This window comes from Doryrhamphus excisus, linkage group LG2 (assembly GCF_037039965.1).
Source record: "Doryrhamphus excisus strain RoL-2023G ecotype Guam linkage group LG2, RoL_Dexc_Guam_v1.1, whole genome shotgun sequence".
Lineage (NCBI taxonomy): Eukaryota > Metazoa > Chordata > Actinopteri > Syngnathiformes > Syngnathidae > Doryrhamphus > Doryrhamphus excisus.
The window spans coordinates 2,143,122-2,160,675 of NC_136358.1; the positions used below are offsets into that span (position 1 = coordinate 2,143,122).

Here is a 17,554-nt window from a genome sequence, read left to right on the forward strand (position 1 = left end):
CCGATGAAATTTTCCAATGTTGTTGAAAATATCTTTATTTATTTAATAACTCTTGAACGTGTCGCAAGGATTAGACCCTGCCTCTTCCTGCTCCGAGCATGTAAGCTGGGCCCCTAACACACTAAAGTGCTGGCGGGGTCATTTTGTGGCTGTGGTGAACGTAATAAAAAAGCCATTAAAGAGCAGGTTGAATTTGAGGTGGTGCAAAATAAATCCGTTTCATGAACAATTACATTTGATTAATGTAGGTTTAGGCTGCACGGCGGTCAAGTTTAGCCACACAGCTAAGAGACCCGAGTTCAATTCCACCCTCGGCCATGTTCTCCCCGTGAACCCCACCTCTCGCCCGAAGACAGCACCCAAGCGACCCTCATGAGGAAAAAGTGGTAGAAAATGAATGAATGAATATAAAAATATACTGTATATTTGAACAACACAACAAAAACAGATTTTTGGGAAAATAAAAATTAAAGAAGGGCTGCACAGTGGCCAAGTGGTTTGCATGCAGGCCTCACAGTTCAATTCCACCCTTGCATGTTCTCCTCGTGCATGCTTGGGGTTTTCTCCGGGTACTCCAGTTTCCTCCCACATTCCAAAAACATGCTAGGTTAATTAGCGACTCCAAATTGTCCGTAGGTATGAATGTGAGTGTGAATGGTTGTTTGTCTATATGTGCCCTGGTGACCAGTCCAGAGTGTACCCCACCTCACACCCAAAAACAGCTGGGGTAGCCTCCAGCACCCCCGCCACCCTTGTGAGAATAAGCGGTAGAAAATGGATGAATGAATGAATTTAGGTTTCCAGTACATGTTATCGATTTTGCGCAGTTGAATCAGAAGATGAGAAGTGAAACGAGAAGGTAGCCATAGCTCTGATTCAACACTCAGTATTTGTACGTTTAATAATAATAGGACAATTTCTCCTCTAGACCACCAATAGAGTGAATTGGGCATTAAACATTACCATCATCCTGTACCTGTTAGTCTTCATTGTGGGTGAAATTTTCCCCACCAACACAACACGAGCTTTGGACAGCACACACTCACACAAGCGGATAGAACAAACACACCAGTTGAGAATTTCTCAACTAAACTAACCACAAAATGTGGATTGCCTTCGGGGACTCGCCTGTTAAATAATGACAGCAATAATAAGTGGCGTAACGTGTCAATGAGGCACGTGGGGCCACAGAGGCTCACGCTATTATTAGAGTCATGATGGACTTTGGTAGTACCTGTCAGAATGGGACATCATTGTTTGATGTGAGCTTTTCATAAAGTGGACAAAGGAATACGATAGTTGCAACAACTTCTTAAGGCCTGTCGACTCCCAAGTGGAAACGCCGCGTTCTGAACTTTTTAAATTAAAAAACAGGATGCAAGGGGGAGGCTTTGAACGCATCGTGATGTGTTGCAAAGATCCTATTATACATGATTTAACATTGACTTAAATTTTTCAAACCAGCTAAGGTTACTTTAGTCGTGTTTAAAGGCCACATTGACTGATTTGTGGTTCTTATGGTTAGAGTTCTTACGGTTCTTATGGTTAAACAGTCTGGCTGAGCAGAAAATGCAAAACAAAATATGCTCCAGAAAACCTGTTTTTCTGAGAACCCATGTTTGGAACTCCCACCCCGTACATGCAGTCACTTTAGAGGAGGGGTCTCAAACTCAATTTACCTGGGGGCCACTGGAGCTAGGGTCTGGGCAAGGCTGGGCCGCATCAGGTTTTCCAAAAAAAACCCCGCATTTATTAAAAAGAGAAAAATATACAAACTTTTTCAGTGCTTTGGTTCCGATTTCCTACAAGAAAAGCTCTGCTAAAACATTCCACTGTTCTCAAATATCTTATTTTTTATTTTTCTGCACAAAATAAGATGAAAAATAAATAAACAAATCAAGAATAAAGAAAATCAATCAATCAGTAATAAATAAATATAATAATAATAAAACAAACAAATAATAAAAACTTAAGAAACCACATATATAGACATGACAAAACACAACTATAGTCACATTTATACTCTTTTTATTTACAACATATTGCGCAACTGCAGGGTCTTGAGACACATGCTAACTCGCAAACTAGAGAGCTAGCGACCTAAACGGTAGCCTTCAAGTTATTTCTTTTAAACTTAAATAGCCAAAAACTTACCACTTCCACACGGATAGGGAGGATAACTATTAACAGTTATTTAACCTTTAACATGAACATTAATCAAACGTCATCATTTTTTCTGGGTACATGATACCATACAAACTAGTGTCCTGCGGGCCGCATTTGGCCCGCGGGCCGCGTGTTTGAGACCCCTGCTTTAGAGGAACTGGTGGAATTGGTGGTGTGGTTCAATTTGCATTCACTGCTGGCATTTTGCTCGGCTTCAAAAAGCCTGAAGAGAAGAAGAGACAGCCCTTTGAGGTGCACTGAGCGTAATGGAAGCGCTGCACAAGCAGCATCCCATAATATACCTCAATAAGCCGTGCGAGTGTACATATGACTAAAGCATGTGTCAGCGTGTCTTTAAGGCTGCATTCAGGCTCCATCTCAAGGTCGCATGAGAACTTGGAAAAGAGTCACGATAAAGTTTCCATTGAGTTTTCAGCCATTAGTAATGGGCGCCGCATCAATAATACAACAATCGACAACAAGATGGCCGATCGTGCTGACTTGAAAACCGCTGATTTGGCAGGTCAAGCATGACACGACACGACAGGACGCATCCACCCGCACTCGTTTAATGTGATCTGTTCTGCCTTCGCAAGTCAAATAATGCTGACTTGACAGTTGACATTGCTGCAAACTATAACAATAAACAACGGACATAAGCCTGTCAGTCAAACGCAGCATTATCATCACTGGGAATGCACATACACGCCGTCACTGCAAGCAGGTCTGTGTGCACACATTCAATCATGAGGATAAATGGAGTACGCTCTGTGATCTTTAATAGAACACAATCAGATGTACTTCCTTCTCTTCGCACTTAAATCAGACGCCATCGCAGATTGTGCGACTATTTAAGTGGCGTTGAAAAGTCAATTCACTTCGCTGGAGCCTGAATGGATCATTTAAATGAGCAGGCTGAGTCCTATTACTGTCTCCATTGCTCATCTCCAGCGCCTTGCAAGGCGGATGAGAATTTTTCGGGAGGAGGAAGAGGAGATGAAAACGGCGGCCATGACGGAGATGACGGCGAGGATGCGGCGCACAGAGAGATTATAGGCATCATGTGACATGCAATACAAAAGCCAACCCGAGGGAAAACACTTTCCGACGACCTCCACCCGCCCCCATCGCCACTTTGTTTGGCTTCCGGGCTATAAATAGCTGGAAGCCAGCCATCGCTAATTCTTTTATTCAGACGCTTGCGGCCTCACACCAGGATGCAGTAGTGAATGGTTACCGAGGCAACAACTCTGCATCATCCTTTCATTGTGACAAGTTGGATAATTCTATTGTATGCTTTCTAATTGAGAGAAAAGTTTAGGGCAGGGGTGTCAAACTGGTTTTCATTGAAGGCCACATGGCAGTTATGGCTGGAAATGTCAATATGGATAAATATAACTTTATAATTATTATTACCTGAGTGCACAAAGCAATGTCCATGCTGGGATGAGTCTGGCATGGAAGAACCCCACCAGTACACAATGTACACAAGTACAGTACGTACTACCCCATATGCTATTTACCACCAATAATTCTAACTAATAGTTTTAATTTAGCTGTAAAAGTGTCAGATAATCTGCTGTTTTGTTCCTTTTTTCAGGAGTACCTTAAACATCTGGCAGCTGTTTCGCTTTACTGCATGCCAAAAGTGTCCGAAGTGCATAATACACATGTATATGCAACTTAATAACTGAATGGAGTTTTACAGTTTTTTTACTGAATAATAAACCCAAAATGTTCATTCATTCATTCATTTTCTACCGCTTATACTCACGAGGGTGATACTTATACTGATACTTATACTCACTGGGTCTATCCCAGCTGTCTAACCACTCGACCACCGTACAGCCCCATCATAATCATTAAAATGCAAAAAAAAATTGCATGAATGAATGCATGAATGAATGATTATGATGAATACCTTCATTCATTCATTCATTCATTTTCTACCGCTTATCCTCATGAGGGTCAAGGGGGTTGCTGGAGCCTATCCCAGCTGTCTTCGGGCGAGAGGCGGGGTACACCCTGGACTGGTGGCCAGCCAATCACAGGGTACATATAGACAAACAACCATTCACACTCACATTCATACCTGTGGACAATTTAGAGTCAAGGTAACATGCCTATCGGGAGGAAACCGGAGAAAACCCAGACATGCACAGGGAGAACATGCAAACTCCACACAGAAATGGCCGAGGGTGGAATTGAACTTGGGTCTCCTACCCGTGAGGACTGCGCACTAACCACACGGTCGCTGTGCAGCTCAACCCAGAATCTGGCGTTCAAAAACATTTTTCTGCACAGCTTTGTCATAGAAACTCGCTTGTCTGCTTTGTAAACAAACCCCCACTCTACTTTGTATCAAGGTCTCCTCTTGTCAGACTGTCGGGAGGCAGGATCCGTGATTATAGTAAATGTAATAATTCTCTCTCTAGGCTTGATTGTCTTGTATCTTCAAGAAAGTGTAACAGATGAGGAGGGATTAGGAAGTCATGTCTGACATAACGCAGGAAGATGGACAGGAGATGAGAAGGATTGACACAACTAAATGGAGCTCTCACTATAACGAGGTACCGAGGACAGTTTGTGGATTTATTTCCTCAATTAATCAAACTGTCTTGCGGCAAAACTATTCATTTGCTTCTTGATTTGGCTGAAAAAAAAAACACACACACAGACTTCCACACACCTCTCTGAGGTGCTTTCAGGGCACATTTCTAATAAACTTCAATGTCCACAAGCTACGCCAGCACAGCAGTCAGCGATTTTAAAGTTCTCACATTCTGCCTCATACTGGACACTGAAAAGAATCTTTACATACATCTGTCCATTTGTCTACGCTCCAAGCTTCCATTCCTGATATCAAAGCCACACCATCATCACCAAATATAGCGTTTCTACTTCTTATCACATTAGAAGCTCCATCCTATTAATATATTGCTAAACCTTTTATTCTTCAACACGCTGCAACTGAAAATGACTAAATGTGAGGGAGCTCAAGCTAATAACTGTCATCGCTCGGAGACACTTTAACATTTCGTGGTGGCATGAAAAAAAAGGAGGAAATTAAATGAGCTTGTTCTCACAAGGATTTAGTAGGATTTTGTCCAAAAAGAGCCAATAATCTACACTAATGAGACAAAAACAGGCATAGATTAATGCATTACATAAATAAAATAGAACAACTTTGTTGTTGGAGGCGGCACGGCGGTCGAGTGGTTAGCGCGCAGACCTCACAGCTAGGAGACCAGGGTTCAATTCCACCTTCGGCCATGTCTGTGTGGAGTTTGCATGCACTCCGGTTTCCTCCCATATTCCAAAAACATGCTAGGTTAATTAGCCACTCCAAATTGTCCATAGGTATGAATGTGAGTGTGAATGGTTGTTTGTCTATATGTGCCCTGTGATTGGCTGGCCACCAGTCCAGGGTGTACCTCGCCTCTGGCCCCAAGACAGCTGGGATAGGCTCCAGCGACCATCGTGAGGAAAAAGCGGTAGAAAATGAATGAACTTTGTTATTGGACATGTACTATCTCTATATACTGTGGTACCTCGTATTTTGTTATCAAAAGGTCCATCGAAAACTGAATCGTAAAAATCGGAAGCAATGTAAGCATGGATGTCTGATATCGTCTGTCTTCCAGAAAACCAATATGCCAATATTGTCCAATGCTCAATTTCCGATACCGATATCAGCTGATACTGATACCGATATCTGCAACACAACACATCCCCAGTGAAGGAATGAACACATGCGTTGTATAACAGCATTTTAAAATATTGGTTTCCATAATCGAGAAAAATCCAATACTAATATCATTGCATATTTATACTGATATCGGGCTGATAATTATCGGTACCGGTATTTAGTCCAATTAAGTCCAATTAATCCGTCCCGTACACCCAACAATGTTAACACAAAATATTTCAACATCGGACAATTATGGTTATTTATTGAATTCAATAATATTTCTCCCCTTTTTATTTCTATACTGGCATTTGCAACTTTGGTTGGCTCTTCAATGGAAGACGTAATCAAAACAAAAGACAGCCAGTAAGAGTGTAACTGTTTTAGTTAGAAAAGAACTAGAGACAAACGGTGATGACATCATAAAAGGGCGACAGAGTTGGAGGACAATGACTTCCAAGTAGGAGTTGAGAGCACACATTCTGAATAACGTTTGTTACACACAATATGTATGATAATCAAGATAACATTTTCATGTGAAAGTGGGGAGTTCAATAACCAAGGTTTGACTGTATTGGTGCTTTTTGTGCATTCTTTTTTCCTTTTATAGTGAAGTGAGCACGGCTGGCAGGAGGAGAAGAGATGAGCACAACAATAAAGGATTTTTTTAAGCATCAGCAGTTATACATCACATTTTTATTGCAGCGGGCTGACACCTCTGCTGTTCTCCTTCCGTTATTCATCTATTTGTTTTTTTCTCTCTTTCATTTCTTGAAACATCTTGGTGCCAACGCCTCAGCAGCAGCAGCGACGGCGCGGCTATCGGCCGGCCTGCTTTACCGCGTTAGCATCGAGCCGCTCCTGATTAATCTTTAAAGGAAATTGAAATATTGCAAGATGATGCGAGATGGCGATTAATGCATCATGGAGATAGATGGCGCCAGGGGTGGACGATCACGAGCGTGCACGTGCGTTGGAAGCACGGCGCTAACAAGGCTGCTGATGTGAGAAGTTCACATCCTGGAGGATCCGCCTGGCAGAGCAGGCCTAAACTCTCCTCGGTCAAAATTAATTAAGTAGAACCCGGGTGGCTTAATTGGCGCTTTGTAAGCACTTAGGAGGGTTAAACCCCAGTCTGCTGTCTCTTTTTGTACTAGCATCCTTGCTTTAGCTGCCTGAAGTAATTGGGTAAAATGTACATATGTCCAAATATGTTAACACACTTAAAGTAAATATTACTTTATTGTCGACATCAGCCATACTTTTCTTGACTTCCCAGCAGTCTGAAATGCAGTCCAAGTCCCGCACGCTAATTGATGCTGAGTGCTGAGTGAAGCATGCAGTTTGTGTTCATGCTGGAGGCTGCCTGGGAACGAACCCCCCCTTCCCTTAGCGCCCCCTACGCCTACACCTCCCTTCCACTCGTCCATCGATCCGGCGTGACTCTGCAGGAGCCAGATGAAAACCACTCACTATGATTTATGAGACATCATCTTCAGGGGTACGTGGGGGTGGGGGGGTGTTGTCTGAGCCCCTCCCACAATGTTCTGAGAGCAGTAACAGCCTTCATGAGGGCCTAATAGGATCTCATGGGTCCTAATGCCTGACTTTATCCCTCCAAAAATGGGACAATTGATGTTTTGAATAACCAACAATATCATCATAATCAGGGCGGCACGGCGGTCGAGTGGTTAGCGCGCAGACATCACAGCTAGGAGACCCTAGTTCAATCTCACCCTCGGCCATCTCTGTGTGGAGTTTGCATGTTCTCCCCGTGCATGCGTGGGTTTTCTCCGGGTACTCCGGTTTTTCCTCCCACATTCCAAAAACATGCTAGGTTAATTAGCGACTCCAAATTGTCCATAGGTATGAATGTGAGTGTGAATGGTTGTTTGTCTATATGTGCCCTGTGATTGGCTGGCCATCAGTCCAGGGTGTACCCCGCCTCTCGCCCGAAGACACCTGGGATAGGCTCCAGCAACCCCCTTGACCCTCATGAGGATAATGAATGAATGAATGAATGAATGAAGGTATTCATCATAATCATTCATTCATTCATTCATTCATGCAATTTTTTTTTGCATTTTAATGATTATGATGGGGCTGTACGGTGGTCGAGTGGTTAGACAGCTGGGACAGCTGGGATAGACTCCAGCACCCCCCTTGACCCTTGTGAGGATAAGCGGTAGAAAATGAATGAATGAATACCATCGTAATCAATGACTGAATGAATGAATGAATGAATGAATGATTATGATGAATACCATCATGAATGAATGAATGAATGATTATGATGAATACCATCATAATCATTCATTCATTCATGATTATGATGAATACCATCGTTTGTTACACGAATGAATGAATGAATGATTATGATGGTATTCATCATAATCATTCATTCATTCATTCATTCATTGATTATGATGGTATCATTCATTCATTTTCTACCGCTTATCCTCACAAGGGTCAAGGGGGGTGCTGGAGTCTATCCCAGCTGTCCCAGCTGTCTAACCACTCGACCACCGTACAGCCCCATCATAATCATAAAAATGCAAAAAAAAAATTATAATAAATATTTGGACTAATATGTAATATTATGGTTATGTAATATTAATATTGTGATTATGAATATGTAATATTATGATTATGATGGTATTCATCATAAGCATTCATTCATTCATTCATTCATTCATTCATTCATTCATTCATTCATTCATTCATTGATTATGATGGTATTCATTCATTCATTCATTTTCTACCACTTATCCTCATCAGGGTCAAGGGTCAAGGGGGGTGCTGGAGTCTATCCCAGCCGTCCAACCACTCGACCACCGTACAGCCCCATCATAATCATAAAAATGCAAAACAAATTATAATAAATATTTGGACTAATATGTAATATTATGAAAATGTTAAAAATGCAAGTAAAAAGCCACAAGCGAGACCAGTTTATCTGCTAAAAAGTAAAGCAAACAAATGGACTCTGGTATAAAAAAAAAGTCACACTTCACCCACTCCCTCCCCTCCTCTCTTCTTATCAACTGCTGCATTATCTCACACACACACACACATACATATACATTGGAAGTCCTATTTGTGGCTGAGGATCTCAGAAGCAATGATGAGGTGTGCAAAGAGGAAGGAGAGAAGGGGGTGTTAAGCTGTGAAAAACTAAGAAAGAAAGAAAGAAAGAAAGACGAAACAACGACAAAAAGTGGTGCAAGTGTGTGAGAAGCTGCAGGTCCGAATAGGAAAAGGAAACATCACAAGAAAGGGAGGATCACAGACAACATGGATCATGTCTCTGGGATGTGAATGATTGAAGTCGTCTTGTGGAAAATTGTGCATTTTTAGATTGTCTCAAAGCATAAACCATGGACAAAATGATGGGTTCTTCCACACCAAACTCACCCAAGCATGCATGCACTGCAGTGGAACAGAAAAAAAAAAGGCCTTCCATAAAGTGTTCCCAAAAGTGGGAAGCACAGAATTGTCCAAAAGGCTTTGGTCAAAAGAAGAATTAAGACTCTAAGGGGGTTATGAATTATTGAGGAGATATGACTCTATATTTTTTCCACAGCCTCTCCTGCAAGAAGCAATTATGGAATACTTGCAGAACTTTATAAGAAAGTGAGGAATTTAAAAAAAGACACCAGACAATTTGCTAAGCCCCGTCCCTTTAAGAGCAACCGGCCAATCACAGCTAAGACCTAATTTGCATGCACATGAATGGATGGTGACTTGCAGCGTGATTGGTTTGACTGAAAGAGACGGGGCTTAGCAGGCTCAGCCCCCCTTTTAACCACAGCACCTCCCCCCCAGCCTGCACTCACCATCCTCGGTGGGCACGTAGACGTTGAGATACAGGCAGTCCTCACTCTGGTTCTGGATGTAGCCGGCCGCTACGTCCAGGTTGTCTGTGAACCACACGGGCAGCATGATCTCCGGCAGCACGCCGTGCACGTTCTGGGGGCACACGGGGGCGAACTGGGTGGCGTTGCGGATCTCCTGCCACGAGCCCGGGGCTTCGGGAGGCTGAAAGCGGCGGTCGCCAATGGGGGCGGTGGCATAGGGAACGCCCAGGTATTGCTCCACTGGGCCCAGAATCTCATTGTTGAGGTCCTTCTTGATTCCTCTGAGCTTACCGTAGTTGGTGGTGACGACAGGGTGCTTGGAGGGGTCGGCTTTTTGACTGAAGGCCAGGTTCAAGAGGAGGGCGAGGCCCATCAAGCACCAGTCGGCCATGAGGGATCTTCTTCTCTTTTCTTTACTCGCGAAAAGAAATAAAAACATGGCTGCTGATGATGTCATCATCAAAAGGCAGCGGTGTCCAAAGATTGATTGAAGCGACAAGCAGCCTTTATCAAAAATACAAAAGGAGCTTCTCTGGCCAAGGTCATGTGGAGGGTGCACATGGATGAGGAGGTCGCTGGAGAAGGTGGACCAGGTCAGTGCGGAGGCGAGGCTTTCTCGGTTGCTTCCCCAGCGATGGTCCTGCTACGGTCCATCCTCTTGTATCCTGCGCTGTCCTGGTGACATCATCAGCGTTAGCACCTGCACACAGTTGGAATTTCAGTTTAACGAACGGTTTGATCAAGTGTGCGAATTAAGTGCGCGGCACATTTAGCCTCCATGCAAACATATTCATTGTGATTACCAAGCGTGAGCTGAAAATAAACCCTGCCACTGACAGTTGGTCATGTGACCAGGGGGAACCCTCCCGCTGTGTGCCGCTACTGCTGCCGCGCACGTCTTTTACGCACCGCTGCACAGATTTGGACGTTCATAAAGCAGTGAACTACTTTTGAAAGTACCAGTCAACTCCCTAAAGTAAAACACCAAAGATGTCACGCCAGAGCACAAACCTTGACTAAACTGCGAGGTCGGAGGTCAACATGTTTTAAGAAGCTTAGTGTGCGGAATTGTGCACGTGAATGAGCGCCTTGCAGCCCGCCCAACCATTCATGTAATCTACAGGGCAAATCCTCATGTAACGCAGCCAGTCACAAATGCATGGAGGGAGATTACGGCGTCATCATAATAACATTGTTGGCTAGCGTTACGTAACGGGAAACCAATCCCATGTAGAGGTTTCATTAAAACTCAAACGCTCTCTTTTTGCTTTATTGCCCGGCTTTAATTGTCCGATTTTAAATCGTCATTAAGCGTATAATTGCATCGCCGTCTTCTCCCACTGCCAGTAAAGCATTTTGCATTTAAAAGTTAAATGTCCCGAGGCAAGACAGCGAGTAATTAGAGCCCTACAGACACGCACAGACATGTACGGTGGCTCATTGGTGTCAGAAAGGATTCAGAGGAAAAAAAAGAAGCCAATGAAGCAGTGATGCTAATTCTGTATGCTGTTTCTGTTATTGTATTCAGACTAAATGTGTGTCCCCTAAAATGCTCATCCATCATTCACGCTGCTATGATGGCCAATTCAGATTTTTTTATTAATCGGATTTTTGATGTGGTTGTTCACATTAGACACAAAAGATGCAACTTGTTAATATGAAAGCAAAGCATGCAGGAAGTCACGTGCATGCACAAAAGCATGACGTTACATGCATTTCTGTGTGTTTATGTTCATTTCCAATATGACACCGGGTAAAACTGGTATCGGCGATACCGGTTAGATATGATTGGATGTGCAAATAAACCTGATGTACTTCAAATCATAGCATAAAGAATGAAGACATCACAGTAATATTGTGATTTATTTTCAACAATGAAGTAATTTCAAGGAATTTGTGTTGAGGAGAGGTGAGACATTGACAAAAATAAAAATAAATAATAAATAATAGTTCAACTGCATTACTGGAAAACATACAAAAAAAAGAAAACGCATCCGCAAACTTGCTAAACTGAAGAACTTGCGGGTGCATCTGAGTATTTCATTGGCTCCATTCGGAGGCCATAATTGATCCAGCTTGCGTGCCTGCGTGCAGCGGGGAAGCTTAAGTGATTGATGATGCAAAGATGGTAAGAGAGATGAAGCCAGCCGACAGGAGGTCCGAGCTTTGGCTGCGGAATCAGCCAAGAGAAGACTCCCCTGAAAAGGCGTGTGGGGGGGGGCGATTGTGCCATTTGGCAAACACCGCTGCACTTCACAGCCTGTCCCGCAATGCTCCACAAAAGCATGAACAGCGGGTGTTTGCTTCAGTGTGGGAAAGATAGACATTTAGCTGACCGCTGCCTCTGTGATTGTGCACCATTTGTAGAAAAAAAAAATATTTCATAAACAACAACCACAGAAGATGCCTGGCTGGTCCAACAAAATTGTAGGTTGTTGACATACTTCAGTGGTATCCAAAGTGGAGCATGAGGACCATTTTCCGCCCACAGCTCACTTTTTATTGGTATAGGAATATTGTTTGGTGTAGAGACGGTGCCACTGAGGAAAATACAGTAAGCAGAACTGGAGGTAGCAGAGATGTGGATGCTGAGGTTCTCATTGGGAGTGACCAGGATGGATAGGATCAGGATCATGTTATATATTACAGAAATACTCAATTGCTGGGTGAGCCTGCAGCATTTTAAAACCTGCTTTGTTACCTTTCGGTGCAGGACATTTTTGATGATTTGGACAGATTTTTCGAGGCATATTTGTGTTCTTGGGCTATATAGACGTATTTACAGAAAAGATGATGACACCATCCTTGTTTCATCACTTTATTTCTTCACTTGCGTGCTTGATACAACCAAAGGTGCATTTGCTTGGACAGATGATGATGATGATTATAAAAATTGTACTCTTATGGGCTATTTTTGTTGCCCAAACAACTGTACCTTTAATTGTACCAGGCATTAAAATGAACAAGAAACTGACTTTCCATGACTGTATATACATACCAAAAGAGACAGGAAGCTGAACTGTTGGAAGCAGAAATGAGGATGCTGAGGTTCTCATTGGGAGTGACCAGGATGGATAGGATCAGATGGACATTACATGTTAGAGGCCTTGGAGATAAAGTCAGAGAAGCCAGACTGAGATGGTTGGGACATGTTAAGAGGAAAGATAGTAAATATATTGGTAGAAGGATGCTGCCAGTAACTAACTAAACTAAACTTAGTTACTAAAAGTAACTATTGCATTACTCGCCCCTGCACCAAACATGCTCTCTTTTAATGTGTTTAAAAGAGAGACAGTGCCACTGAGGAAAAGACAGGAAGCAGAACTGTAGGAAGCACAGATGAGGATGCTGAGGTTCTCATTGGGAGTGACCAGGATGGATAGGATCAGGAAGGAGTACATCAGAGGGACATTACATGTTAGAGGTTTTGGAGATAAAGTCAGAGAGGCCAGACAGAGAAAAGAAGGTATAAGAATATAATTTACAGTAAATTATTCATAGGGCTGTCAAAATTAAATGTGTTAACTGCCGTGACAAAATTTAACATAATTAGCCACACCTCCCTGGAGATACATTATAGTCCTATCCTGGCTGTTATCTTCCTGTAATAAAATACTGTATACATTTCAGTTATAGTTCCTAATGGTGATTGATCATGATTAATTAATTAGTAAACAGTGATTAATCTGATCATTTTTTCATACCATTCGAGCGTATGAGGCGCTATGTTCGCATTGAATCAATCTGAGCACACGTCTGCTTGCCAAGGAGGTATTTTATTTAGGGGTCGCTGATCCAAAAGAACTCTTTGCCTCATCTCTCCAATTACTGCACCATCCACAACGCCAGGTGGAACGAGCCAGTTGGCAAACTCCGCCGTGTTAATCACACAACATTTTGAGTCTCCTGCCGTTTATCCCAGCCTTCCTCTTTCTCTGCAGCAGCAACCAAGCATCAGGCCAAGCTCACCAACATCTGGCAAGCTTGCTCAAAGGCACGGGGAGCCCTCATTTGCATATCACTCGCATGATGCGTTTTACAGTCGCAAGGGTGCTCGTTTGTTTTGCCAAATTAGCTCATTTTTTTGGTGGTTGTTTTTGAGACTTGTTTGTATTCTGTTTTTAGCTGCGGGGATGTTTTGTCGCAACGATCCTGCTAACGGCCTGCATGCGTACACACTAATGCACTGCAATTACTAAAGTGTACCAATCCAATGTTAACTACGTACAAGTTTATCTCATAAAGTATTACATAGGAAGCAGATTTGTCAACACCTCTTTTCAGATATTTTTTTAGATTTATCCGTCAAAGCTAGCAAAATGTGCAGTTTTATCATAGCATCATCCTGCTAGAAAATGTTGGCGCCATCCTCTGCTATATTTGCAGCTGCCACTATTTCAATTATATTATGATTAAAGTGTTTTAAAAAGTGTATATTTCATATTTGTTTTCAGCTTGCATTCATAAAATAATAAAATCTGCAGCAATAAAATCTTCTTTAGCCAGCACGGATGCCATCGTTGAGTGTTGAGGATACTGTCGCAATGAAAGTCGTTTTATTCACTGACGCAAGTAAACAATCTACAGTCACAAAAAGACAAAAAACTGAATTAAAAAGGGACCGTCCACATAAAAGTAGTCACAACACCAACAGGAAGTGCCACCATCAGCTGGATGATAATCAAATAATTTGGGCTGAGCAAAGGTTGAACGTGTCTCCTCACTGTCAATTAGGGCCCGAAAATGCAGCAGCGTGGCATAATGAACGTGTGAGCAGACTTTAATTAGCAGGGCGGCGTCCTCACATTCGTCACTGTCTCTCCAACTACTTTGCATAAATGCAATACGTGCTGTGTTGGTTCTGGAAGGGGGAGGGGGGGGGGGGGTAACAAGGAGGAAATTCAATGACATTCCAGCAGAACCTGTGTACGAGAGTCGCCCATTAGAAGGTTAAATTGTGCTTAGCGGGTCAAAAATAGATAAATGAGTGTGTGTGTGTGTGTGTGTGTGTGTGCGTGCATACGTGTGTCAGATGGACCATCGCTGAGAACAATTAACTCAGCTGACCCGGCTGCCACGGTGATGGCTACAGTCGGCTGGGGCGGCTGTCAAATAGACGGGTCGTCACACTCTACAGGCAGTGGAAGATGAGACACACACACACACGCACACACACACACACACACACACACTATATGGTGCATATGCACAAGCAGTGAGCCAAGCTCTTAATTAACACATTTACGACCTCTACACGCTGAATAAACACACACGTCGTGTCATGCCTGTAAAATAGCGCCTCCCTCACACTACAGCTATATATATTCTGTACATACACTATTTACTGTATACACACACACACACACACACACACACACACACACACACACACACACACACACACACACACACTGGCATATGGCTGTTCGTTAGCACCCCTGTCGTCTCTGACAAATTGACTCCTTCATTTGAGTGGAAGTGTGGACGGAGGGAAGGGGTGCTAGTGTGGTGGTGGTGGTGGTGGTGGTGGTGGTGGTGTGGGCTCCAAGCATCATCTCACTCACACGGTCCAAAGAATATCATCACACACTCACTCACAAGCACACACACAAACACACACACACACTCCACCTGTGACATCAGTGGCATAAAAATAAAGGTGAGCAAAGACTGAGGAGATGTAAAAGGAAGGAAGGCGGTCCGGAAGCAAGAGTCGGATGCAAGCAAGCAAGCATGTTAATCTGCCTTTATAATGATAAAAAAAATGCCTATTTTAAGGTATTAATGTGTGGCTGCTGAATGTGCAAACAGCAAAAATGGGGAAATGCAGAGCAAAATTGCAAAATTTAAAGGGAAGCTGAAATGTTGATATTAACTCACTAACTAACATAATGAATGAAATTGAAATTTAATGAAATTCTGTACTCAATTGAATCAAACCTAACTTGCCTTGTTGAGATATGAGACACTTAAAAAAAGACATAAAAAGACATAAAACACATGACAAGTGTTAAGAACGGTCACTTAAGATGATATGTTTTTCAAGTGATTGTCACCACTCCATTTACACCAGGGGTCTCAAACACGCGGCCCGCGGGCCAAATGTGGCCCACAGGACACTAGTTTGAGGCCCTTGATATGAAAATTTTATGTTAGTTTGATATGGATGCTGTATGGTATCATGTACCCAGAAAAAATTATTACGTTTGATTTTCCTCACAAGGGTCACGAGCCAATCACAGGGCACATATAGACAAACAACCATTCACACTCACATTCATAGTCGCTAATTAACCTAGCATGTTTTTGGAATGTGGTGAGTACCCGGAGAAAACCCACGCATGCAAACTCCACACAGGCATGGCAGAGGGTGGAATTGAACACGCGTCTCCTAGCTGTGAGGTCTGCGCGCTAACCACTACACCACCGTGCTGCCCCCATCCTCTTCTTGATTTAGGTAAAACAAAACACCCAGCTATAATTGGAACACTAGCAAAGTTTTGGACACGTCTACTGAAAGTACACAAATAACAAAACGTGACTACAAAGCAACTCCTATTTGTCAGATCGCAACACCGCCCCCACAGCCTGGCTGATGTTTTTTTTTTGTGTGTGTGTGCGTCTCTGTGTCACACTTCCTTCAAAGTGTTTCCATAAATAGACACAAGCACCTCGTGCCAAGCTGCGCAGCGTGGATGCGTTATATAACCCTGAAATGCATCAGCATCCACTAATGCTGTCCAAAGCCACAAACACTGGATGCTCCCCGTGTACATTATTCATATGCAGCGTTGGCCCTTACTAGAAAGTATGTGGACGCAAACCAAGCCCAAAAACACATTCCAAACACCATCTAAGATACTATGACTCCAAGAAATTGCACACGGAGTGCTTTGGTGGAGTTGTTCATCTTGTACAATTCCTATCTTTGGGTTTCATCCTCTCAAAATCCTTGTCAGTCCTCCATGTTTTTTTTGTTCACCTTGGAGTGTAGCCTTAAATCTTGTGTGAGCACTTTCATCATTCGCCGCTAATCTGTCAGCCTGCACCACCTGCACCCCCTCACACACACACACACACACACACACACACACACACACACACCCTCCTTCCGCTTCTATTTCCCCATCGTCATGGTTGGGCAGACACATGACGGCTGACACACCGAATGACTGCAATCACTGTGACTGCATCGCACCTGCATCACACACACATACTAACTTTGGAACCTGGTTCTCCATTTCGCCTTGCTTATGGGCATTACAGCACATACAATTTGTCAACATGTGTTGACAAACATGCTGCCCCCCCCCCCCCCTCCGTTTACATCATAATGCTTTCTTACATATGCTTTGCTATGCTTGATGAGGCATTACATTGGCTGACCTTAGTGGTGTCAAAACATGTCATAATATCTCGCAATATAAAATGTCACCAAAATAACAAATACATCAATGAATCACATGATAAATGAAAATGAACTCTATAATTTTGCCGTTATTTATGTCAGTATTCCACAGCGAATGAAGACGCCAGGGTTGCAGCCATTATCATCACATACACACCAAGAGCCGAGAAAGTAAAGCGGAGCCATTTGTGAGGTCTGATTTTTTTACGAGCATTAAATGTATCACTGAGTAACACGGCGCCATCTTTGTTTTGCATGTTCTCTGCATCAGTTGGTGGCCAAATGCGGCACCTGAGGAGAAAACAGACCAAAAAAAAACAACGTGCAGGACCCGCAGAGTGGATCAATAACTACATGTGTTTATTAGATTGAGTCTCGCTGTGACCGGCCCAGGAGTGGAACACTGGCATGTAATCTGTTACTCTTTTCTCTCTC

The 17,554-nt window shown here is 43.0% G+C and overlaps 1 protein-coding gene across 3 annotated transcripts in view; it reads right to left on the reverse strand.

The window, feature by feature from the left end:
- The window catches only part of nlgn2a (neuroligin 2a), a 91,667-nt gene that overhangs the window by 53,623 nt on the left and 20,490 nt on the right, over positions 1-17,554 (reverse strand). For 2 of the 3 annotated variants that reach the window (XM_078795161.1, XM_058069096.2), the window contains exon 2: positions 9,691-10,411. The exons of the other annotated variant lie outside the window; for it this stretch is intronic. In XM_078795161.1, the coding sequence (XP_078651287.1) occupies positions 9,691-10,171 (481 nt within the window). In that variant the 5' untranslated portion in view covers positions 10,172-10,411. The remainder of the gene's footprint in view (positions 1-9,690; positions 10,412-17,554) is intronic. 3 annotated transcript variants of the gene reach the window in all.